The sequence below is a fragment of the Naegleria gruberi genome (assembly GCF_000004985.1).
Source record: "Naegleria gruberi genomic scaffold NAEGRscaffold_84, whole genome shotgun sequence".
NCBI classification, from domain to species: Eukaryota; Heterolobosea; class Eutetramitea; order Acrasida; family Naegleriidae; genus Naegleria; species Naegleria gruberi.
In genome coordinates, this window is record NW_003163243.1 from 22,046 (window position 1) to 46,671 (window position 24,626).

At 34.0% G+C, this 24,626-nt stretch overlaps 13 protein-coding genes and 1 non-coding gene across 14 annotated transcripts; 7 read left to right on the top strand and 7 right to left on the bottom strand.

Moving 5' to 3' along the window:
• Positions 1–466: 466 nt before the first annotated feature.
• On the bottom strand, positions 467–2,067 carry NAEGRDRAFT_75693 (uncharacterized protein; the record flags this gene model as incomplete). Its single annotated transcript, XM_002669300.1, has 3 exons — positions 467–690; positions 1,221–1,886; positions 1,920–2,067. The coding sequence occupies 3 exons, from the start codon at positions 2,065–2,067 to the stop codon at positions 467–469; spliced, it is 1,038 nt and encodes a 345-aa protein (XP_002669346.1).
• A 429-nt stretch (positions 2,068–2,496) lies between these two features.
• NAEGRDRAFT_54261 (uncharacterized protein) lies at positions 2,497–4,158 on the top strand (the record flags this gene model as incomplete). Its single annotated transcript, XM_002669261.1, has 1 exon — positions 2,497–4,158. The coding sequence occupies one exon, from the start codon at positions 2,497–2,499 to the stop codon at positions 4,156–4,158; it is 1,662 nt and encodes a 553-aa protein (XP_002669307.1).
• Positions 4,159–5,088: 930 nt separating this feature from the next.
• Positions 5,089–5,729, top strand: NAEGRDRAFT_75695 (uncharacterized protein; the record flags this gene model as incomplete). The annotated part of the gene is made up of 3 exons (XM_002669262.1): positions 5,089–5,205; positions 5,266–5,406; positions 5,454–5,729. The coding sequence occupies 3 exons, from the start codon at positions 5,089–5,091 to the stop codon at positions 5,727–5,729; spliced, it is 534 nt and encodes a 177-aa protein (XP_002669308.1).
• A 505-nt stretch (positions 5,730–6,234) lies between these two features.
• Positions 6,235–6,723, top strand: NAEGRDRAFT_75696 (uncharacterized protein; the record flags this gene model as incomplete). Its single annotated transcript, XM_002669263.1, has 1 exon — positions 6,235–6,723. One exon carries the CDS (start codon positions 6,235–6,237, stop codon positions 6,721–6,723), a length of 489 nt encoding a protein of 162 aa, XP_002669309.1.
• A 406-nt stretch (positions 6,724–7,129) lies between these two features.
• NAEGRDRAFT_75697 (uncharacterized protein) lies at positions 7,130–8,261 on the top strand (the record flags this gene model as incomplete). Its single annotated transcript, XM_002669264.1, has 2 exons — positions 7,130–7,621; positions 7,671–8,261. The coding sequence occupies 2 exons, from the start codon at positions 7,130–7,132 to the stop codon at positions 8,259–8,261; spliced, it is 1,083 nt and encodes a 360-aa protein (XP_002669310.1).
• A 90-nt stretch (positions 8,262–8,351) lies between these two features.
• On the bottom strand, positions 8,352–10,073 carry NAEGRDRAFT_54262 (uncharacterized protein; the record flags this gene model as incomplete). The annotated part of the gene is made up of 1 exon (XM_002669301.1): positions 8,352–10,073. One exon carries the CDS (start codon positions 10,071–10,073, stop codon positions 8,352–8,354), a length of 1,722 nt encoding a protein of 573 aa, XP_002669347.1.
• Positions 10,074–12,169: 2,096 nt separating this feature from the next.
• On the bottom strand, positions 12,170–12,241 carry NAEGRDRAFT_t812. Its single transcript has one exon. It is a non-coding gene; the product is annotated as a tRNA-Met (tRNA).
• Positions 12,242–12,405: 164 nt separating this feature from the next.
• NAEGRDRAFT_54263 (uncharacterized protein) lies at positions 12,406–13,827 on the top strand (the record flags this gene model as incomplete). Its single annotated transcript, XM_002669265.1, has 1 exon — positions 12,406–13,827. One exon carries the CDS (start codon positions 12,406–12,408, stop codon positions 13,825–13,827), a length of 1,422 nt encoding a protein of 473 aa, XP_002669311.1.
• Positions 13,828–13,906: 79 nt separating this feature from the next.
• NAEGRDRAFT_59958 (uncharacterized protein) lies at positions 13,907–14,840 on the bottom strand (the record flags this gene model as incomplete). The annotated part of the gene is made up of 1 exon (XM_002669302.1): positions 13,907–14,840. The coding sequence occupies one exon, from the start codon at positions 14,838–14,840 to the stop codon at positions 13,929–13,931; it is 912 nt and encodes a 303-aa protein (XP_002669348.1). The 3' UTR covers positions 13,907–13,928.
• Positions 14,841–15,112: 272 nt separating this feature from the next.
• NAEGRDRAFT_54265 (uncharacterized protein) lies at positions 15,113–16,096 on the bottom strand (the record flags this gene model as incomplete). Its single annotated transcript, XM_002669303.1, has 1 exon — positions 15,113–16,096. One exon carries the CDS (start codon positions 16,094–16,096, stop codon positions 15,113–15,115), a length of 984 nt encoding a protein of 327 aa, XP_002669349.1.
• Positions 16,097–16,228: 132 nt separating this feature from the next.
• On the bottom strand, positions 16,229–19,396 carry NAEGRDRAFT_59959 (uncharacterized protein; the record flags this gene model as incomplete). Its single annotated transcript, XM_002669304.1, has 2 exons — positions 16,229–17,703; positions 18,171–19,396. 2 exons carry the CDS (start codon positions 19,394–19,396, stop codon positions 16,527–16,529), a joined length of 2,403 nt encoding a protein of 800 aa, XP_002669350.1. The 3' UTR covers positions 16,229–16,526.
• A 1,286-nt stretch (positions 19,397–20,682) lies between these two features.
• NAEGRDRAFT_75704 (uncharacterized protein) lies at positions 20,683–21,480 on the top strand (the record flags this gene model as incomplete). Its single annotated transcript, XM_002669266.1, has 1 exon — positions 20,683–21,480. One exon carries the CDS (start codon positions 20,683–20,685, stop codon positions 21,478–21,480), a length of 798 nt encoding a protein of 265 aa, XP_002669312.1.
• A 327-nt stretch (positions 21,481–21,807) lies between these two features.
• On the top strand, positions 21,808–23,143 carry NAEGRDRAFT_82171 (uncharacterized protein; the record flags this gene model as incomplete). Its single annotated transcript, XM_002669267.1, has 1 exon — positions 21,808–23,143. One exon carries the CDS (start codon positions 21,808–21,810, stop codon positions 23,125–23,127), a length of 1,320 nt encoding a protein of 439 aa, XP_002669313.1. The 3' UTR covers positions 23,128–23,143.
• A 362-nt stretch (positions 23,144–23,505) lies between these two features.
• NAEGRDRAFT_75706 (uncharacterized protein) lies at positions 23,506–24,492 on the bottom strand (the record flags this gene model as incomplete). Its single annotated transcript, XM_002669305.1, has 1 exon — positions 23,506–24,492. The coding sequence occupies one exon, from the start codon at positions 24,490–24,492 to the stop codon at positions 23,506–23,508; it is 987 nt and encodes a 328-aa protein (XP_002669351.1).
• Positions 24,493–24,626: the final 134 nt, after the last annotated feature.

Here is a 24,626-nt window from a genome sequence, read left to right on the forward strand (position 1 = left end):
AATGAATACTTGACTAAATCAATTGAAATTGACATCTAGTTGTTTATATGTAGTATTGTATATGTGGTATCAATATCTTTTAAAATTGTCAAGTATTAAGGAAGATCTAAAAAATAAGGTGGTAATAATGAATAAGTTAGTAAAATCACCTTGAATCGATCACTCGTCACTTAATTGACACTCCAACATACAACCACTGAACCAACAGTGCTAAAGCTTTAATTTCTAGAAATGATTCGTATGAATAACCAAGGGGTTGTATGACTATTAAGGGAAAATTGTCGGTTTCTATTAAGAACAACAATTAACAACAAATAACAACAAGAATCGTATCATTATATGATAATAACAATAATTTATTAAACGATATGGAAGGGAGAAGTTGCTCCCTCACCAAATGATGAGGGGAAGATTCAACTTGATGATCAAGAGATGGTACCTCCACCAATCTACTTAAATTATAGAATCATTGAAGATTATCCTGATGATCTTGTTGATAAATAGATTCATACATCGGAATAGTTTTGGAAGCAGAGTTATTTAGCGTTGTATTTTGATAATCGTAATATTTTAAAGGGTTAAAAATGGAGTTGATTAATGCGATTATCAAAATAATGGCTTCAGATCCATGGCTATTAGCATTGCCAACAAGCAAATAACTTGTGGAGTGAGAAACATTACCACTTCCACCTTCTAAATAATATTAATAAATATTATTTACTTGTTCCTTAATGATCTTAATGATATCGGAATAAGTGCGCACCGCAATTAAAGGTAGTTTCACACTTGTTCAACACAGCTATTAAGCAATAGAAAATTAACAAGTTTAACACCAATTCAAATACAAAATACTCAACAATTACTGAATTAAATGCAAATATCCCAACGTCATTTTGTAGAGAATTAAGTTGAACCTATGCGATTTTTCACCTTTTGCCAAATGGTTGCGTATCTACCAAGCCCCCCCCAAGAGAACAAAAAACACAGAAATATTGAGGTAAAACGAGTTGATTATCTCCATTATTTGATAGCAACCAATATTAAAATTATATATCAGCATGTAGCCGTGAACATTTCCTATCTAATGATATATATTGATGTATATGAAGTCTTATAAATAATGATGTTTTAAGAGCGCAGATTAATATCGATTGGTTTATTGTATGGGACGAAGTGGTTGGACCGTTGATAAAATCTTTTCTTTTGAAAGTTGCCACTACTTTTCTTTGGTCTTTCTTCTCTCAATTTCTCACCTTTCTTAATGGCCTTTTGTTGTTGTTTGGATGTAATATTGTCGATTGTGCCACCAGATTTATAAGTATTGACAAATTCCTTTGCAGCTTCAAAACCACCAGAACCGGCACCCAATTTAATGGCAATGCAATTTAAGTCAGCAATATTATGGATGAATTCAATAGCTTGAAGCCATTCAACTAAATCAAAAGAGTTACCATTTCTCAATCTTTTACAAACTTGTACAATAATATGAGATTGGGCAAGTAGTAAAGGATAACCTTTACTTCTAAATTCTTTTCCACCATAGACATCAGGAACAGGGGCGTCAACTTCTTCTCTGAACACTCTTTGTAGAAAAGCCATTCTATTCTTGAATTCAGAGTCAGCTGAATATTGTTCATTAGAAGTTGACAATATCAACTCAAATATATCATCTGAAGATAACTCGTCATTAATTGATTCTCCAGTGATTGATTGATAGCAATCACGTAGGTACTCTTTCAATGAAATACCTTCAGAATCTCTCTCTCTTTTACCAGTACCGAAATAGTTGTTCGAATCAGATTGTTTAAGATTAAGAGCATTAGCGAGAGCAGCAGCACCTGAAGATACAAGACCGGAATTTTGGTTTTCAGGGTTGGCGATACGGTCTTAGCTTTGTTGATATGTAGTAGTAGAATCACCATCAGCATAAATTCTAGCTGTTGTGTCGGTAGCTGATGAAGATGAATCAGATGGGCTGAATACTTCCACTCTTTGTTTAGGATGAGATGGAGATGATACAGCGTGTTGTTTCCTTTGTGGAGTTCCTTTCTTGTTATTACCAGACATTTCGAATAATTTTTTGAGCATGGAAAATTTTTAACAACTCGTCACTTATTAAGCATACCCGAATATTTTCACTTTATTTTGTAATTTACAATCGGAAACAAGTCCATTCCTCATATTCAATCGGAATTCAACATCATTTCAAATCTAAACTAGTAATGGGTAAGTAACTACACTCACCTTACATGCTCACAATAATTACAATATCTCATTAAGTGTGGAAGGCAGTAATTTGATGATTGGATTTATTGACATGGTGTCTTTACATCATCTTGGCGACTTGATTTTTATCAAGGCTTTGTTGTAATGCCAAGTGGTGGTTTTTTGTAAATCCAGACCAAAATCCATCACTAGGAAATTGATGATATTTAATTAATAGATGATTACATCATCCTTCCAACATATGCCAAATATCAACATCATCACAAAAAAATGTCAAACCGATCTCAACCTGTTGATTCATCAACCCAAGAATCGGAATCACACAAAAAACACAAACCAAACTCTCTCACTATTCATCACCTAACACAAGATGAAATGAGTATTGTTTTAAACTTCCTTCACAAGGGTGAAATTTTAATTCTGGCCACTCTGTGTAAACAACTTTACTCCACTATTTACAATCTAGTGGAGAGTATCATTCATCCGAGAGAATTTAATGTTGAAAATTGGAGTTCCAGATCGTTGGAAAGCATGCTCTCCCACTACTCTTGGTTAGATGTTGGGAAGAAGACGATCAGGAAAGAAATTGAAGAAATGGCTAATAGAGGAGGAATTGAACGATTGGCTAAAGTTTTTTACGCAGAATTTGAAGATGCTGATGATGTTTTCAGCATTCCATTGAGAAAAGAGGATAAATATTCAAAAATCTCACAACAATGGATCAAACTTAGTAACAAATATCAAGATACAAGAAATACTGTTGAAGAGACTGTGGTCGATCAAGTACCTGTTGGATTTCAAGTTAGGAAACTTTGTTTAGTCTCCAACAATCCCTTCAAAACTTTGAACTATTTGCAAAATATTGAAGAATTACTCTTACATCGTCGTCATGTGGGTAATGTGGAACCTCTCAGTGATGGATTCAGAGCAATCATGTTAAACAAGTTGAGAATACTTCGTATTGATTTGTCTGATTGTGAGGATTATATGAAAGCTTACATTTCTGGTTTATTGCAATTGAGCCCAAACTTGGAAAGACTTGAAAGTACGAGTTGCTTATTACAGTGGGATGACGAATTAATTGTATTTATATCAGAAATGTGCAAAAAATTGAAAAAAATCAAATTGAAGGGAAATTCAAATATATCTGATGATTCACTTTATAAGGTTTTTAAAAATCTTCCTCACTTGACTCATTTTGAAATTGAAAATAATGCAGTATTTACTGGAAAGTTTTTGAGTAAGATTGGAGAGTTTCCACAGTTGAAATTTTTCAAAGTGGACAGAAGAGGTGATGATTTGGTTGAAAGTTGTGCAGACCTACATTTAGGGGGTGGTATTCTTCCTAATTTAGAATTTTTGGAACTGGGTATTGAGTATGATAGTATCTATGAGAATGAACATTTATTTATTGAAAGTTTAAAGTTGGTAACACCCAATCTTAAATGTGCTGGTTCTATGATTAATATCTATGAAGGTTATGTCTGCAGGTATGCTCTAAAAACTCTCGAATTATTCGTGAATACCCTTGAAAGTTTTACACTTAGTACTATTAGCGCATTATGTAATCCCATTATTGCTGCCAAGTTTTTCAAGTTGTTACCAAATGTCAAAACTTTTAAGGTAGAAGGTGTCTTGACGCTCGATGTTTTAAAAGAATTGGAAATTCATTCTAAAGTAGAAAAATTGACATTGGAAACAACAGTATTGAGCCTTGAGTATTTACTTAAACTCTCAAAAGTGTTTCCAAATCTTAAAATATTGAAATTCAAAGAGAATGTTTCATCATCCTATGATACACAAACAGCAGATGTACTGAATGTTTTGAAAGTTATAAATGATGGACATTTCCAGCATTTGGAAATGATAAGCATTTATGGAATGCAATTTCTTGGAAATGATAAGCATTTATGGAATGCAATTTCTCGATGAATGGTCAGAAATAAGAAAAGAATTTGTCATGGCAAGACCTTTTCTATTGCTTCTAACAACATTGGGAGATGAAGAAGGGAGCTTTGAATTTTCAAATGACCAACAAAAAGATTTTGAGTATAAGTGGCTAGTGTTGGACAAGAATTTATCCAAACTTGACATGTTTCCAAAAAATGATTTTCTAATGTAATTCTATTCCTTTTTTATAATACTATCACATCATTAATCTTTTAATCGAAACAGAAATTGAGATTGTTCCCATTTAATTGGAGTAGTCAAGCTTCAATTGAAATGAAAAGTATCCATTCTTTGGGTTGAATGCAATTCCACTCTGTTTTCTTCAAAACAAATTTTACCTCCACGAAGTCGAATTGTTTGTTGAAGAAATTGCATTAGAAGTAAATGCAGCAACCTCTGACTGAAAAGCAAGAGGATTACCAACAGTGAAAAGGTATTGGAAGAATTAATGCGCTAAGAATCAAGCCATAACCATTCCACATTTTGCTTGAGCAATATTAATATCCCCTAATTTATTGTTAAATGGTTTATTATAGCTTGAATTCTGCCGCTGCAGTGTTTCTTTTAGTATAGATCAACAAACCTTCTTCCATTAAAGTTTATTTTCTTGAGTTCCTCAAAGGTCAGTAATCTTAATACCATGGACCAAATGCACCGTAATCAATCAGCATCTCACTTATATATGCGACCTTTCTATATTCACCCAAGCTAAAATGCTTTCGATTCATGAAAAAAACAACAGAATAAAATTTAACGAATTGCCACCACCACAGGGTTTTGTTCCTCCTCTTCATTCAACAATAAATTCAGCAACATGAACAGAATCAACAACAGAAAACATCCGATGCAACAATTTCAGCATCACCAGAAGGATTTGTCATTCCTTCTCATCTTCCTCCATTCATTAAAGAAATGATATGTGCAATTAAGGCACCTCCTCTCTTCCAAATGATGATGATGACCAACGGAGATGCTACTGGTCATACCAATCAACAACAACAACAACCTAATAATACAACAGAAAATATTGTTAACAGCTACTGGTTATTATTATGTGAACATTAATTTTACCTCGCTTAATAACAAGAGTTCAAAAGGCCCATAACAGCCTGTTCAACAAAACATTTACAAATTACTAATAATATTATTTCTGAGGAGAAAACAAGCTCGGAAGATGAAAATGTTCACTCCATCTCTTGTTTAAACTGGAGACGTGTACATAAGAAGTGTGTAAGTAGTTAACATTGTTCCATCTAATCACTAATATTCAAAAATAGGACAAAAAGTTGCCATTCTGTTCTAGATGTGTTATTCATGGCTTGGAATGTATCTATGTTGAACCTCGTAGGAAGGGAAGATCATCAAAGAAGTGTGATAAATCTCCACAACAACAATCAACACCTTCCCCGACCAATACCAATAATAATGAGAAAGTTGCATTCAGCACTACCAAGTTGATATCTAATGTTCTTAGAACAGAGTCAGATCCCTATCCAACCAGCAACACTAAAACCAAACATTTGGATAAGAGACAAGTTCTAGATTTATCATAATGTAATGGGAAATGGTCTCTATTTATTTGAGAGGAAAAAGTTTGAGGAATTTTTGTCCAAGTCTAAAGATAAGAGAAGAAGAAAATCAACCAACAGATGAAGATTTCAAAAACTTACAAACACAGGATATTGTAGTATTGGTTGCTATGACTCAGAATTATCTTCAGTGCTCCAAATAATGTCTCAAAATATTGAAAAAGTGTTGTGTACAAAGATCCCAGATGAAATATCTTGATGTCTAATATGAATATTCTTGAAATACTTCTGACAATGTTGGCAAACCAGTTAAAACAAACGAATATTTCAAATCAAAAACTATTCAAGTCCACTGCCTCGGTTGTATTGAATGGAATCAAGTTGAGAATACTTATTAATGTTAATAGAGACCTTCCCTGAATACAAGAGCGTGCCTTGAAGATTACTCTTTGTTCAGAGAATGACCTTATCACGTTTACCAATCCACAAATTATCCCACACTTAGCCTCTGCAATGATTAACTTGAGTAATGACAAATCATCAAAAAGTAAGAATTGTTCCTGATCATCCAAATGAAAAGGAGGATTTCATGATAGGGGACTATTTGCCAATACTTGCAAAAGATTACAGAACACTCACAATTATGGCAAAACGTTTCAAGAAAGTATCTCTTCTCCATGGTGAAATGCTAAAAGAAATGGAATGCATTCTTGCCAGATATCCCCATTCTCAATCATGTGATTCAACAAACCAGCAACATGTTGAATATTCACCTCCTTTTAATGTAAACCCGCCCTTCTCATTCATGAATCCAAATTGTCCAGCAGCAGGACCACCTTTTCCAATGTTTGCCACACCAAATGCTACTACAAACAACTTGATTGATTTTGGAGTCCTATTAAGTCAAAACAACGAATCAATGAATTTACCACTACAACAAGAAATTAACTGGGAGAATTGTCATCTACATTTGGATGTGGAAGAGATTCAGGATATATATTTCAACGATTACCAATAAAGCAATTTTTTAATTGTAAATCATATGATGGATGATATTTTGAAATGCAATCCTACTACAACTATCGATGACAAGTGAAACAATGATTGTATCTGGCGGTAACATGTGTTTTAGCAAAGGGTTGGGATCATAATACAAAACTAAACTACAATTATTTGTAGTTGCGTGTTGTATGTTATTGTAAACTATTGTAAATAACTCTTTAGATATCTTCCTTGCTAAATGTCCAATTTACTTAACAAGGAGGCTATATTCCATGTAAATGTTATGATAGGATTGACCTAGAAAGAAGTTCATGCGTGGAACATCCGTTTAAATACAGTGAGGAGCGTGTTTACATGAAAATTGAATGAAAATCTATTCGAAAGCTTTCAAAAAAAATACATCAACAACCTTTTTATACTACATGACAGCGAATTTAATATCATCATCAACAACTAGCCTACCAACATACAACCCATCACCAACAATTAACGAGGATCCAATACAGCAGCAACAGTCGAATCAATTCTATACGAAAGGCCTTTCCAATGATGAGGAGACCAACGAAACTAAACAGACAGAGTTTGACATTTTACAAGCCTTGTCTAAATATAATATCATTGGAGGATTGTGGGTGTTCACATGGTTTTCATTGAATATAACAATAGCTTTCGGAAACAAAATCGTATATTGGCAAGGGTTTAGTTTTCCAACAATTTTATCACTTTTTCACATGTTGGCTTCGTGGTTATTAGCATTCATTTCATTGAGATATCAAAATCGTAATGATGCTTCTGCAGAAGTGGAAATTAAAGCTGAGGCTAAAAAACACATGTGGCTCTATATTGTAGTGTTTATTTTGAATATCGTTTATGGAAATATTGGAATTTTTAGAACATCATTACACATGTCACAGGTTAGTAGTTAGATTTAATGTATTTTGAGGTTAATTGAATGGAAAATAGATTGTGAGAAGTACTACTCCTCTTTTTGTCATGGTTTTGAGCTATTTGATTGTTGGAACGACCACCAGCATTCATAAATTGGCAATTGTTTCACTTGTAATTGCAGGAGTGATCATGTCAATTGTAAATAATTTGGAAATTAACATGACTGATGTCATTATTCTCATGATTGGAAATTTATTTGCTGCTTTAAAGACAGTTCTCACAAACTTGTCGTTGAAAAGTCACAAAATATCACCACTTGTTTTAATGAACTATGTTGCTCCATATGCTTCATTAGGAATGCTTATGATAACGATTGTGAATGGAGAATTGGTTAGATTTATGAGTGAATATCACAAAGTGACATTGTATGGAGTTTTGGCTGTGATATTGACCTCTATAATGTCATTCTTTTTAAACACGACTAATTTCATTGCTAACAAGATGACAAGTCCGCTTACCATGAGTTTGTCAGCAAATCTCAAACAAGTATTGGTTGTAGTTGTGAGTTTATGTTTCCTTCATCAAGGAGGAGTTACTTCAGTGAATATTATTGGTATTTCAATGACACTGTCAGGAATGCTTATTTATTCAGTGCTTTCTCTATAAAAATGTAAAGTTTTCACTAATTATTTAGCTCTCTTCTTTCAAATTAGTGACCTAATTCAATTAAATTCAAACCGAAATTTTATGTCATCCTTATGATTCCAAATAATCAGTCACAAATCCATCTGTTACCAACATTGTGTATTGTCTTTTACGACAAGACCACTGCTTTACAACATCCTCTGACTGTCTCTTTGTTGCATATGGTCCAAGTATCTCCCAAATTCTAGCATTTCTTGTAAATCCGCCATTCATACCAGCATTCGCAATTTGTTGAACTCGAGGAGAGCATGGTATAATGTTTCTCTCATTCTTTTTCCTCAAATCTCTCATCATTGTTCCCAAGAAAAAGTCAAATCGATTCGGAAGTCTAAACCAAGTAAACCACATTCTTCTGAATAATCGATAGGAAATTCCAGATCCCCAAATGGTATGATAAACTTCTGGCACCACGTGGTCAACATCATCAACACTACACACTTGATGTTTCAATCCCATGCTATCATATGGCATATTTTCAATAATACCAGCATCATGCAGTAATGTGTTAACGAAATTGCAAATGAGATTGATACCACCTGGACTAACCAATACTGAAAGGAAGGGACTCTTTTCAGATAGAGTCAACCTGTACAAGCTTCTATGATAATTGTAAAAATCAGGTAATGGCTTAATGTCATCCTCAATTGTTATCACATAAGGATACTTGAACTTGATTAAACACAAATATAATCCATAACTGGCATGTGCAAATAACTTGAAACTCTGCTTAATTATTGCTTTTGCGTATAATTTCTTGTCCTTTACAAAATTTTGAGAAGTATGCTTGAACGAGTGAAAATAAATTCTCATCTTGACACAATCATACTTCAATAATTCCTCAATAACTGGCAAAAACTTGTCACCATCAATTGTGACGATTAATATCGTTTCCTCAATATTTGTAACTTGGCATAGAGCTTTCAGAACTTGATTTAATGGTGTAGTTCTCTGATAGGCTCTCATCCAAATTGGTAAATGATCCTCTTTCTGATTTTCATTGAATTTGTGTGCATTTAAAACGAAATGCTTTTCATTCATATCTCTTTTCCAACGATCTAGAGTTGTATCCATAGCATCCGAAATTGTTGACATTACTTTAAACATTGGATAATTTTCTCGATAAAACTCCTCCAAATCAGTTTCTTGAATATGTGAATTTTCAATAATTGGAGCCAAATGCATTTTACCCTGTATCGTTTTATCATCACTCAATTCAATCATGTTTGGTGTCAGGACTGCTCTCACTTCCGAGGGCGAAAAGTCTTTCCACAAGTTTAGCATATCCTTTGAAGTTACACTGGCAGGAATTTGAATAACTCCCCTCCTCTCTAGTGGTTGAGAATACATAATATCCTCTGTAAAAGACCAGCATTCCGATTGTTGCATATTTTCCAATTTCGAATATTTGGACGAATTATAAACACTCTCCACAGGAAATGGTGTTGGCACCAATGGAACCAGCTGTGTATATGATTCCGAATTAGCATCAATAGTAGGCAATTTTAAATTTTTGTATAATGATGACACTGTTTCGTCCCCATCCTCCCTAATTATTTCATCATCATTAGAAACTTCCTGATGTGGTTGGTCGTAGGATTTTCCAACACTATCAACCAATACTAATCGAAGATTATTCAATGTTGTCGTAGTAGATTCCTTCAGTCGCGTAGAAAGAGCCTTCATCAATGGAATCCACCACAGATGACTAAACTGCAATACACCGACAATGACCAGCAAACCAAGCAATCCCCTCAATATGTAAATTTTTTTCATCTTGTTTATCACGAGAACTGCTTGAAGAGGCTACTACAACATTATCCTCCTGTTTGATGAAAGGCTGCATGATTGTATGATTATCGCACTGTGTCATCTTTCGGAATGTTCTTAACAAGCAAGGAAAAGGCAAAAATTGTATTGATGAGGGATATTAAAGGCTAGTGGAATGGTTTTCATTCAACCTTTTAAAATACACATAATTGTGTTGGGAGAGAAGCAACGAATCATCAAAAAGATATTCTATGTCTTCTATACGAACTCCATATTGCATTGTCATCATTGTTAGAAAATCCATTTATTACAATGATCCTATAGGATACTAGAAAGGACGCTACACTAATAGTGCAAGCATTCTAAAAACAAGAATAATTCATTCTAGGCAATTCGCTCATCGGAGAGTTTTCTTTTTTTTCAAATTTGAAAAAGCTGTAGATTTTGATTTTGGAGGGAAAGTGTTTTGGAGGGATTGTTGAATGTGTGCTTTTGGTCAACTGGGGTTAGTTATTTAATATTGAACTTTGGAACAAAGATTGGTCAATTTGGTATTTGATCTAAAAAAATGCAAAATGAAGTGTTTGTGGATTTAAATGCTGTTTTGAAAGTGGACGAAAGTTGTTTAAACTATCGGAATGGAATGGAATTGATAGAAATGGCAAGAAACAAAACTAATGTAAATGATCTTCCATTTGATGATCTTCTTCATGTGAGTTTATATTTAAATTGTAATTTCCAATTATTTTAAAGATATTCGAATATTTAGATCGAAAGAGTTTATTGATTTCTTCTAGTGTGAATCGATATTTTAATAAGGTTGCAAATTCAGATTATTTATGGATAGGAGAACATGGTTTGATACAAGAAAGTGCAGTGGAAAATTGTAAAATTTATTCGAAACATCACAAAATTGGAAATTTGAAACTTTGGAGAAAATTCTCTTTTAAACGAATAGATAATTTACAACAATTTAAAACTGAATTTCTTTCAGAAACGAATCCTGTCCAAAATTCATATCAAACGAATCTATTGGAAAGCAATGGAAACTCATTTAAGGAAATATATGCAATCTACAAAAAACAACAATTAATCAGAACAAGAACTCTGAAAATTGAGGGAGATCTTGACGCTATTAATACCAATAAGAGCAATTATACAACACTATGAAAGAAAACTATTATGGAAATTAATTTATTATTTTTTTGCAGTTTTGATTGGATCTTTTATTTTAGGATTAATTCTTATTGCACTTTCGATGGATGAGTACATTCCAAATGAAATTGGAACATATTATTGGTTGATATCTTGGTTGTCAATTGGAATTTTGTCAATTCCTTCCTTTTATGGAAGTTTATTTTATTTTGTGGACTTGGCTTCCTCACATGTTTCTAATTGGTGGACTAAAGTATGCTATTTCCTGATTCAGAATTATTGAGCTATATTGCAATTCCTGCTTATATCATTGCTATCTTTCGTTTGCTGTTTACCCTCCTTTGGAGTCTAGTAAGTTTCAGTCAATTCGAAAATTAATTTAACATTTGACAGTTTGTCCACAACATCAAATTCACTCACTTCAATTCCAAGTTTATTCTTTGGAATCATGATGCTTTCCCTTCAAATATTCCTCATCTTACTATTCTCCAAAATTGATGGATTCGAATACTTGGTCAACATTCCATTTTCAATCATTTTCATTCCCATTCACATTTCCTTATTATGTTTTCCAATTGGACTTTCCATTACAATATTTTTTGAAGTTTTTTCTAGTTCCAAGCTGTTAGTATCGATTGGATATGCAGGAGGAATTGGCCTGCTACTTTTCCTTATTTTAAGTATGGTCCATATTTCAGTGTTGTTAATTGGTTTTGTTTTGGATTCGTTTATTTTGCAAAGTGTATTTCCATTTATAGCAGTTTTGGGTTCGATTCTTGGGATGGTTTTGGTGGTGGTCTGTGTTGCGTTGAGTATTGTTGGTGTTGTTTTCTTGGTGCTTTGTTTAATGAATAATGGTAATCATTAGTATTTGAAGAATAAAATAAATTTCTAAAAATGGAAATAACAAATTTAGAATTTTAAAATAATAATATATTTAAAATATTTAGCAAATCTAGGTTTCGATCCTAGGACCTATGGGTTATGAGCCCATCGCGCTTCCACTGCGCCAATTTGCTTCTCATACTACTACTCAAAATTTGGAATACAAAAATAGAAATAATCAACAAAATTAAATTTTAATTAAATTAAAATCAATATTACCATCAATATTACAAACAAACATCAGATCTGTATTCCAATACAAAAAAGTACAAGTTCCAAAGTTCAACCTTAAAAAAAAATGGGAAACTCTAAATCTCGCGCTCTCGGCGCCTTCAGCCCTAATCATAGAGGCGATCGATTTGATGATGATCAAACAAATAATAATTCATCCTCACCATCAAGATTAACAACATCCGAGGCAAAGAAGGATGAAAAACCTCAACTAGCAGCACCTTCCGAACAATTGAAATTCATTACGGAGAGTTATGAATCATTTAATAGAGTTTTCTTTGGTGAGGAATTTCTTAATGATGGTGAGGTTGATAATTCATCGGTGGATTCAAAGTTAATTTTGCCAATCGAATTGATTAGAGTAGTATTGGATTATTGTGATCAGAAGGAATTGCAAGCCATGTTAACAAGTTGTAAATTATTGTATAATATTTTGAGAATGGACATGTATTATTGGCCGCAAATTACAAAATATCAAACATTTGGTCAATTGGTGAAATATTTGGAGAGTCACGATTTGTTATTACATACTGAGCTGTATACCAATGTTGGTCAAGCTTTGCATTATACTGATCTCTCCTTACCAGTGATGGATATAAAGCGAAAGACTGAATTTAAACTATTCAAAGGCGAAAATAGTTGGTCCTTAAATAGTACCACATATTCTGCATTGACTTCAAAGAATTGGGAACATCCTGATAGGAGAGGAACCTGTTCACAACTCTTTGCTGAGGAATATGTTAGAGATGATATTTATGACATGGATATTCTTAATTTAATGGTAAACACCTTGTTTAAGTTGAGACTTCTCGTACAGAAATATAAGGTGTCTACTGCAATTCCAACTCGTGTTGTTCCAAATTTGAGAATGGCATTAAGAGATTATAGAAATTTCTTCCATTCTCATCCAAGATTGAAATTATTGTTGAGCGCAAGAGAACGTGAAAATATGGAAATGAACGGCCCAATTGAGCTAGAATCTAGAGAAGATGAATTGCCAAAACCAATTGATAATTCTTTGAAATTGCTCTCAGAAAATGATTTTGGAAAGCCAATTGCCTATTCATGTGTATTTTGTAATTCAAAGGTTGGCGGTTTCACTTGTGTCAAGTGTAATGAGCTATTATTGATTAATTCACTCGAAGGAACGGCCAAATGTCCAAACTGTTCTTCCTCCATTCAACGACCAAACTGTTGTCAAAAAGAAATGCAACCTCAAGCGATTGATTGGACAATCCATCCATCCACAACTGGACCTCAATTTCCATGCAAATGCTCAGCCATTGCATGTCGTTGCTTTGCTTGTTGCTCCAAAGATTCCAACCCAGAAGGTTCCAAACTCACTTACAATCATTTCTACAGAAGAGTTTGGGAAGCTGATGTGTATACTTGTTCAGCTAGATGCAAAGGACAATATTATGATGGAGCATTCTCATGTGGTTCATGTAAATCAACAAGAGGGCTCATTATGGTTAATGTTGATGATTAGATTGAAATGTTTCTTGTTTCTTAATTACTAAATCATTTCGTTTTAATCAAAATATTATCAAAGTTCTGAAACAATTATTATACAAATTAAATTCAATAGTTTTATCTTCTTATTGGTTTTGTTGGTTCTGGTTTCTTCTTCTCTTTTAACGTTGGTGATTTAGCTGTTGTTGCAGAAATAACAGTTGCCATTGTTGACATGTTTTGCTCGGTATTGGAAAGGCAAGTCTTGATAATATCATCATAATAAATTGCCTTGGTTGTTCTATTACAAAACGTATTTACAATTTCATCTACTTCTTCTTTAGTAACCAATTCCTTATCTCCCATCGTTAATAAGACATTTCTCAAAGTTTCTGGATCAATATCTCCCTTAAAATCTGTATCAAAAGTTTCAAAAGCATCCAAAATATCAAAGTGAGTATTCTGATCTGGTAAATCATTCAATGCCATAATTTTCAAAAATTCATCCAATGTAACTTGTTTCCTCTCTATTACCTCATCACAATTTGGAAGAACACTCAAATATTGATTCAATTCACTCTCTTTTGGATTCTTCAACAGACCTCGCATCAGAGTCAATAGATCCGACAATAAAACGTGTCCCTTCAACAATGTAAAATCATACTGAGGACCTGGTGGAGGTTCCTCTACTTGTGCAGCAGCTCCCTTCTTATCAGCAACTTTCTTTACCTTTGGATCCTCCTTCTTTACTGCTCCCTTAGCTTTTGGATCCTTGTCTGCCACAACAGGTGTTGGTTTTGATGGTTTAATAGTTTTCTTTTGTTCATATAATTTAAATCCGTCTGTATATTCCTTAATCAATTCCGGAGGAAGATCAATTTCAATGACTGGTGGTGGTTGAATCATTGAGACATCTCCCATACTACTGGCAATCATGGATTCCTCCACTTGCTCCGTAACGTAACCATCTTGTTGTTGTTCATCCATCAGGAGAGAATTATTCTGAAGGCCTGCTGTTGTGCTCCCGATTGTTGAGGATGTGTCGGTCATTTTGTTTTTTTTTAATTTTGATAAACTTTTGGCGGGTTATTTTCGTTACCTTACTGTATATTTCCTTATCATTAATTCCGAAGAGTTATTTATTGTCCAAGATAATAGTTTACTGTCTTATTATCAATCTCCTTAGTAGGCATTGTTGTTCAAAGCATGAGGAATATATTTATAGGTTTTATTTTTATATATTTATATAATATTATGAGATTTCATTCCATATTCACGGAATACCTTTTCATCTCACATTTGAAATTGTTATATTGTAACAATTACTCGTCATCCTTGACAGGAAATTTAAAAGAATTGAGTCTACTCTTCAATTCGAATAATTCTTCTCTATTAACATGGCTTCTAAGGAGAGAACTCGTAGAATTTTGCTTGACAAAGGCATCTTTTGAATTCAAGGCAGCCAAGAACTTTGGTGAAGAAGCTCTCTTGCCGAACATTCTTGGAGGAATGGCTGGTGCAGTGAATGTATTGACATTGCAACAAAGAAAGTCAATATCTATCAGTGAGTCTGTGGTTGTACTCACAGCATCACTCAAACATTGTGAGCTACTATAAGTATCAAAATCTGGATCATCATCTGAATAGATAGATATTGGTGTGTCAAGTTCTATGAGGCTGATTGACATCTTCCTCGATTCCTTACTAGAAGGAGCTATTGGAGCATTATCAACAAGGATAACGATACTACTTTTACGTGAGAGGGAAGGTTTACAAGGTTTTTGGTTGGTACAAATGGAGGATACTTGAGGAGGAACAACATGTTCAGTAAAATCAGAAAGAGAGGTACCTGAAAATACAGAACTGAAAGAGGAATCAAATGTTGTGGAAGTGACACTCTCTTTGAATGTCTCACTCAATGGTTCTATTGATGGAGAGGTAGGATAAAGCGCATCTAGGTCTACAAGCATGAACATGCTCTCACACTTGAAAACTTGAAGGAAGAGACTCAAAAAGACACTGAAGTAGAGATAAATTTTGGAGAGCAGGGAGGGAGAAGATGTAATTGGGGAAGAAGAGGTAGTAGTTGGCAAAGATGCCACTTGTTGTTGTTGATCTTGGTTATCCTTCTCAACATGTTGGAATGACGCATCGTTCAAAGATGATAATGAATTTGTAAGCGCAGATATTGTAGGGGAATATTCTTGATTCACTGCCTGGATTGGCGTTAATGGTGTTGTTGGAGGCGATGATATTACATCCTGTTGTTCTGCATTAGAACAACTCTCAAGCTTGAATCTTTTCATACTTTTTAAAGGAGAGAGAATGGTATGAGAGTTTGGTTGTGATGAGATGATTGTTTGCAAGGAAACGTTCGCATGACTTTCATCAAGCATATTAATAGTCCCTTGAAGATATTAAAAGAGAGAGATTGTGGTGCTAATAAGAAAAAACAACAAGGTTGTATTGAGGGTGATTGAGTGTTTTTTTTCTGTTGTTTTATCTCGCAATATATGTGCGTAGCGTATATGCGTGACTACGGTTATTAACTAAAATTATCGAAATATCCAACTATTAAGGTGCTAGGAAAGACATTTCTAGGTTTAGAAATTAATGCATCCATATATGTATTGCTTGTAAGAATCCAGCAAATAATTTTCTCTTAATGTTTAAATCATACACTGTATGATCAAGAGGAGGCGAAAATTCAAAAATCCTGTGCATACATTCAATGTGCTATGGAAATGAATATAATTCCAATCTCTTCTTGAGCTCTCTAATTTCCTCAATATTTGAAAATGATTTGCTGAGAGATAGTTTTGGAGCTGTTGAAGTTGTTGAGAGATCGTCCCTTGAACCATGTCTGGTAGGATCACTCTTGCTCCTTCTTCGTTCCTGATTTGTTTCCTCATTACTGCAATTGTCAGTATGCACAAGAGAGGAAAACGAAAAACTTTTCAGTAAATGTGTAAAATTCCTAAGGTACGGTATAGAGAGAGTTGAAGATGGTTTTTTCTGTTGAGCAAATGCGTCGTTTACAGTCATTGCCTTAGATGGTGAATGATTCTTATTAGTGGAAGCAGCATTTGTACTGATTTTTCCCCACCATGTAAAATCATGTTCATGCATTTCCTGATTATTATTGAGGCATTCAGAGAGAAGATTATCATGACCCAATGTTGAAGAATTAGTGGTAGATGAGGTTGGAGAATCGAAGGAACAAATTTCATCCAAAGCAGACATGTGATGACTGGCTCTGACAATGGAAATGACACAACCTGACAGCCAAACCAAGATGCTCCACATGCTAACTAGTATGCCAAAAATCCATGAAGAGCTGTTTTTTGATTCTCTCAGAGATGATTCTGCTCCTTCAGTTATCGTTATTGATGATGATCGTGATGGCTTCCTATTAGATGTATTAATCGTTGGTATTGTTATTGAATTATCTTCCTCTTTTGTGTTATTACTATTACTCGTGCTATGATCACCTTCGATTAGTGTTTCGAATGTTTTTTCATTCATTACTGCATGTGCATGGTCATTATTTTGCTGCACATCTACATGAAAAGGATATGTTTCTGAATGCTCCATGTAATGTTCTTGTTTTGACATGTCATTCATGAATTGTGAAATACTTGCTCTTCTATCATAGTGAGCAGAGGTTATATTATCAATGGTTGATGTTGTTGTTGAAGAAATTGTTGATGTTCTTCGACTAATAGGTATTGCAGAGTAGGAGGTAAATAGTGATGTTGTGGAAGAAAGGGAGCTCGTAGATTCATCAGGATTCAGAGTTGTTGATGGTGTAGTGGAATCTCCTTCGGTTATTGTCGTTAGCTGTTGTTGTTCATCATTAGTTTCATCAATATACGATGAAACATCCAACAAGGTTTCGTTCAGATTAGTTTCTCTTTTCGTTTTGAATTGAGAAAGATGTATCATCATGAATATAACATGTATTTTAAACAATTAGTGTGTGAAGAAAAATTCGCACAGTTACTGAGAGGACTGTTTTTTACTGCTTGTTGGAGTAAACTATAATGTTGTGATGAGTGTTTAGCTATTTTGTTTCTTATTGCGACAAAAAGTAAGAAAGGAAGGCAGGGTTGACAATTTAGGGGTAAAACATTTGTGCACAAAGTACCTTTAAGGAAGGCACTCTATACATTTCAGTCACTCCTCATTGTAAACACTCAACTGAACTGGTGTGCAAAAGATGCAAAAAAGTATTGCGTCTATTTTAACCAACTTGGTAAGAATGGAAACTCTTCACACTATTGAGTCTCTCTTGGGGTGAGGTGATTCGAGAACTAGGTTAGATTCATTATTGTTGTTTTACACCAAGAATTGAATTACGGAAATTTGTAATTTTCTAACCTTTCCTTGAGGTAAATTACTTCTTCCATTGTAAAATTTTGCAAATAATTGTGATGATGTTGAGAATGCATTGGAATTGCCTCTGTGTTAGAAGGTACATTTCTATCAAAATTAAGGATCTCGTCCTGAAGACAATTAGTTTCATTTTGGTAACGTCTTGTTTTGAGCTTTGAGTTTTTTCTCTGGGGCCTTTCGTCTGCATTTAATTCGCATTTGGTAGCTAAGGTTTCGATATTTGGCTCTTCATTATTCTTCAGTTCACCGTAAACTTTGCCCATTGCCATGTTTGTTAATTCTTTTGTCTTGGGTATGTCACCACTCGTCCATGAATTGTATTTCATTGAAATGTCTTCATGTTTTGGTGATTCGAATGTGATGGTTGCTTGTTGGTTTCTAGGTGATGCTGCCGTCTCAATTGCATTCCACGAACTACAGTTATTATGTCCACCCAATTGTTGAAATGATTGTGTTTGCCTATTATTCGAATGTTTTGGTGTATTATTCATTGAAGAGCTCTCTGAATTAAACACAAGCTCAGATCGATCCAATTTCCAAAAGATTGTTGTTCTCTTCACTCTCGGTGAGGATTTCATCTCAGCAGGTGATGTTGGAAAGCTAATTGCTTTTCTACACAATGTTGGATCCAAATAATGATTCATTAAGGTGTGAATATCATCTTTTGAAGCTGAGGTGTGAAAAGTATGACATTTGGCTGTGCAGCCATAGCTTGTTAATTCTTTGGCTGCCGATTCATCCATTGAATTTCTCGTAGTAATTTCATCACATGGTGACTCTACACAAACTCCCACAATGGTATGTCTTCTGTGTGCTCGTTTGAATGCACTTTCTTTCTTTGAAAGTTTTCGATTGATATTGGAAATTTTGATAGAGATGGAACGAGACAAGTTTCTATCATCATGTAAAAGCTCGAGATGGGAATGATTGTACAATTGATCTTCGCTTTCTTCCTGTGCTAACAAGTGTTGGAGAATTGAATTGGTCATTACCAGACTTTCATTCCTTTCATCAACTCCTGCACTTCCGAGGCCACTGGCCAATCTTCCAACACTAAATATTAATTGAATTAAATTCAACAGACAAAGAAGCCAATCATAGAATATGTGCAGAATGGTCTTGCTGCCCGATGATGAATTATTACTCTCAATAGTGGTGGTATCACTGCTATTGTTGTTATTTGATGATGTATTTGAAGAATTATTCGTCATGATGAAAAAGTTCTTGGTTTTGATGAAGGCGATGCTGATGAGGAATTTGATATTTGTTTACAGAACAAATCATCAATGAATGTGGTGAACCAGTTCTTGAATCTGCTAGCAGATTAGAATGTCCAACAACAAGTTTCCTAATCACAACAACAAATCTCCTCTGTGTTGTTTTAAAAAGGAAGTAATTGGTAAATTGAAAATTATTGGTAAAATCTAACGAGAACACGTGATAAGTCGACCAGAGTCTGGATAATACGCTCCTCTCAGAACTTTGTTCCAATGATTAATAAAACAATCTTATATTGTTGCCTATTGATGTTTTGTTGGTTTGTTTTTTGAAAGAGAAACATCAACAATACCTGTTGCAACCCAACAGCAAATTCGGAAGGAGGACAAATTTGTTTTTAGACACCTGGGTAGCACAAATGGTCACACTGCTATTCGCACAACAATGAATCTTAATACTGTGTGTTATATTTTAATAAGCACGCATTTCTGAAGATTGAGATTCTATGGCGCTTTGGAGTCTAATTCGGATCTTAATGTTTACAGAAGATAAATGTTTAAGATATTAATAGTCATACCAATACTAATTATTGTCTTGGTCAAGTCTTGCCGTGATCATATTGCCGAATAACAGTTCTCATCAAAAAGTGTAATATTGATGAATATGGTGATGAGGACAACATTCTAGATATCAATTTTTGACCGTATGAAATCCAAATGAATATCATAATGAATAGTAATGAACTGCATCTTGATCGTAAATGTTGAAGGGATCATATCAATTTGTAGAGAAAGGTTCCTTTTTCAATTAGGAAAATAACTGATGGTTTCTGAATTATTTCACCACATATCAAGCATGAAAATAAAGATCTACTCATCTGTTCATCGATGAAAGTAATCAATAAGTGGGTGAATGGATACAGCAACTTGAAGAAAGGTTTAGTCCTAGTAATACATGAAGACAGTTATTATGATCCTACTGATGATAATTAAATTGTCGTTGTATTACAATACTACAATAATACTTATTACCAAATTATTGACCTTGTATGCCATCTATTGAAACAGATCATTGTAACCAATTGGTCTCTTATCATTTTAATCCAAAAGTACTTTCTTTTTTGTGGTTGGTGTTCTTGCATCTTCCGTGTTCACTTCTTTCTAAAAAAGGTCGTTCTTTTTCCCTGAATTGAGAAAATTGAAGCAAATCATGATAATAAATAGCAACGACTTCATTTCATATATTACAATCAAAACAAAAGAACAACAATCCTAACACAATGATAAACACTTCTGATATTGCCACACAAAACTATTTCAATGATCATTCCATGTCATTGAAAATTCAATCGATTTCGAATAGTAATTTCATCTTGCTTTCCTTCATGATGAGCATGTACTTGCTGACAGTTGGCTACTATTTAATCTTGCTGACAGAATGGTTCATCCATAAACTCGTAGCTAAAAGACATTCTCTGTATAATAACAATAACTGTGTTGATGACAATTCGCCAACAATGATCAAAAACCAACAAGACGATAGTAATAATAATAATTCTGTAATATATACAACAACAACCAACAACGAGTCATCACAACAACAATTAATTAATTCAGAATGTACATTATCCGAGACACCAGAAAATACAAATTCAAATAATAATCAACACGAAAATGATGAAAGCCTTGCTTCTTATATTCATCCAGATCTTTCTCCATCATCAGTAACTTCAACCTCCGAGAGTATTTTCACCTCCAAACCAGCCACAGAGACTGTGCAAGCCGAATCTCTGCTCACCATCTTTAAAGAATTGGTTCAAAGAGTCATTGATATTGAAAAGGAGTGGACAAGAATAATTTCTTCCCAATTGGAGAATAGCAAATTGGTTTACTATCATGATAGTTCTGATTCATCGTTGTGTTGTTCGAACTCTTCATCCTCCTCTTCTGATGACTATTGTTATGAGAGTGGTAGAACAACTTTCCAGAATGTGAGAATGAGAAGAACAGCCAAATCACCAACCATGAAACGAATGAATTCCTTCCAATTTCCTCGTGGTATCAACTTTGCTCTGTAAAATAAAACTTAATATATGATCCCTTTAATTCATCATTAAAAATCTAACCGTTACACAAATTCCCTCCAAGAGAATTAGCTGGAAAAAAATATTTCTATTCAACACAATAATATGAATTCCCTCTGCAAGAGTTTCACTTCATCATCATGAAGGAAATTCTTTGGTAATTCCTCTAGAAACTATTTCAAACTATATGAAGAGGAGAAGTATCCCGAATCAAGATCATCAATATATTAAACAAAATAACTCTATTCAATAATATTATAGTTGATAGTGTTATAATAACTACTTCATTAGAAATATATTCATAATAATAATAATTAGAAAATGGTCATGTTAGAAAAACAAACTTGTTTGAATTTTGGTGCTAGTGAGACTTCCTCTTTTTCCTTTGGTGCTGCTACAACTGCTGCTTCCACTTCCAATACCAACACTTCTTCCACAACAACCACTACAACTTCTCAACCAGTTAGCTCTTCCTTTGGTACTACCACAACACCTTCAGCAACTACATTTTCCTTTCAACCACTTCCAACAACAACAACAAGTAACAATACCAAACCAATAACAGGTTCCTGCTTTGGTACAACACCAAATCCTACAAGTACACAACCTCCTTTGGCAAGCACTGGTGCAACTTTTGGATCTTTTTCAGCTACACAAGCTCCTAGTTCTACTGGAGGATTTGGTACATCACCATTTGGTTCTGTTCAAGCCACCACTGCAAGCAACAGCAATCCATCTGTTGGTTTTAATTTGAATTGTACATCTACCGTATTCCAAACCTCTACCGTCAATACTGGAGATTATATTCCTCTTAGTGGTCCTAATGGTATTGATTTGATTAAAAAGTGCACTAATTTCAGCGATTTGGATATTAAGATTCTTTCCAATGACAAAGTATACACTACTTTAAGTTGCAACAGAGTACTAATCACTAATTTATCCGACAAATTCGATAAATTGGTCAAGAATAAGATTGTTAAGGATTCTGACAAGTTTATTCTCACAATTTCTACTGAGGAATTTGAATCAAGTATTGGAAAAATTGATGCTCAAGTTTTGACTCACTTGTTTGAATGTATTGTTAGGGAATCAACTCAAGTGCATGTTAATCACTCATTCCATTTACTGGTTCTTCTCAATCAATTGGATTTATTGAGTACTATGAGAATTTTAAGAAACTTGATTTGTAACAGCTTTACACAACCACATGCTCTTTTATTCGCCACTAAATTCAATAATTACTATACTGAAGGTCGTACGGTTAATGTTGAATTAATGAGTTTGTTCCTCACCTCTATTAACAATGTAGTTGGTGGAATTGACAAGATTTCAAATCAATTTGCGTTTGGAAAAATTAATCAACATCTCTTAGAACATTTCCTCAGCTCTAAATCCAAGACAGCTCCTTTGAGATGCATCTTTCATTCTATTGATATTTGGTTGGAAAGCAACAAGACCATTGCAAGTGATCCTATTCAAGTGGCCACTCTTGTTGATTCCATTCATTTAGAAGCATCAAAGGATCATTCTCAAATTATTTCAACTCTCAGTTGTTGCCCATCCAGATTCCAATTCCTCAATACTTTGGATCCAGTTATGCGTTTGAAACTTATTCACAAACATGCCCTTCTCATTAAATAAAGAATTATTGAACTGCATCAAATTTTCACTTTAAGCATAGGGAATAACATGTTTTCAAATATCTTTCTTTTGAAAGCATAGTATGAGAGGATATATTGTACGGAATGGATTTCCTTCATTCCTCATAACAAGAATCTCCAGAAAGAAATATTTGAGAAAGGAGAATGAAACAATACAAACTTATCGTTTAATTAAGTGAAATACTGTGGCAATTTTCGCCAATCGTCGATCGCCAAAATGTGTGTACTCATTGTAGACCAGAGACGTTAATAAATATTACAATTTAGAGTTTTCTTTTATTTTATTTACATAAAGATTCAATTTGAAATAAACTAGACACTGTAATTTTATAGGAAAGTAAAAGCAAATAGATGATATTTATTTGGTTGCCTTCTTCTTAGTTCCCTTTTTAGCAGTCTTTGGTGGAGGAGGATCGTGTACATTTGTGTTAGACAAACAGGTCTTTAAGAATTCATCATAGGCAATGCTCTTGTTTTCTGGATTGGTGAATGTAAGAAGAATTTCATCAATTTCTTCTTGTGTCATTAAATCCTTTTCTCCCATAGTTGCTAAAATGAATTTGAGTTTTTCAGGTTCAAATTCTCCCTTAAAATCATCGTCAAAAGTTTCAAAAGCATCCAAAATTTTAAAGTGATCGTCTTGATTAGGAATTGGTGCATTTTGCATAATTCTTAAAAATTCATCAAGATTAAGTTGACATCTATTAACTACTTCCTCAGAATTTGGAAGTATGCTTAGGTAGAGAGGAAGATCTTTTTCCTTTGGATTCTTCATTAATGCTCTCATCAGTGTCAGTAAATCAGAAATCAAAACGTGACCTTTTAAAATGGTAAATGTTGGTTGAGGAGGAGCTTGCACTGCTGGTTCAACTACAGTCTTATCATTCTTTCCTCCCTTTTTATCTGTTCCCTTCTTTGCAGGTGCACTCTTCTTTTTATCATCTCCCTTCTTTGCACCCTTCTTATCGTCTCCTTCAGCAGGTGGTTGTGCTTTACCTGGTTTAATCGTCTTTTTAGCTTCATATAATTTAAATGCATCAGTATATCTCTTGATAATATCAGGAGGAATATCTTCTGGTTTTAAAATCATTGAGGAGGATAATCCCTTTCCAGATAATGATGTTGCAGGTCTGCTAGAGTCCCTAGTCATGTTTGGATCGGCAAAGGATGAATCTAGATTCATTCCTGACATATTCCCAATACCTGACATGTTATTCAATCCCGATGCATTATTAATACCTGAAATATTCAAATTAGACCCTTCCTCCACAGCAGCCATCGATATCGAATCATTCAATCCATAATTCGGAGTTGGTGTTCTTGGTAATTCCTCAGCTGTTGCCATTTTGTATTTTCAATTATTATTATTAAACCTCTTCTATATTATTTATATTAAATTACTCGTATTAATCTATCTGTACAATTATTCTCTGTGTTGAAAATATGGTGTGTGCTCTGCCTAAATAATTTCTAATGCAT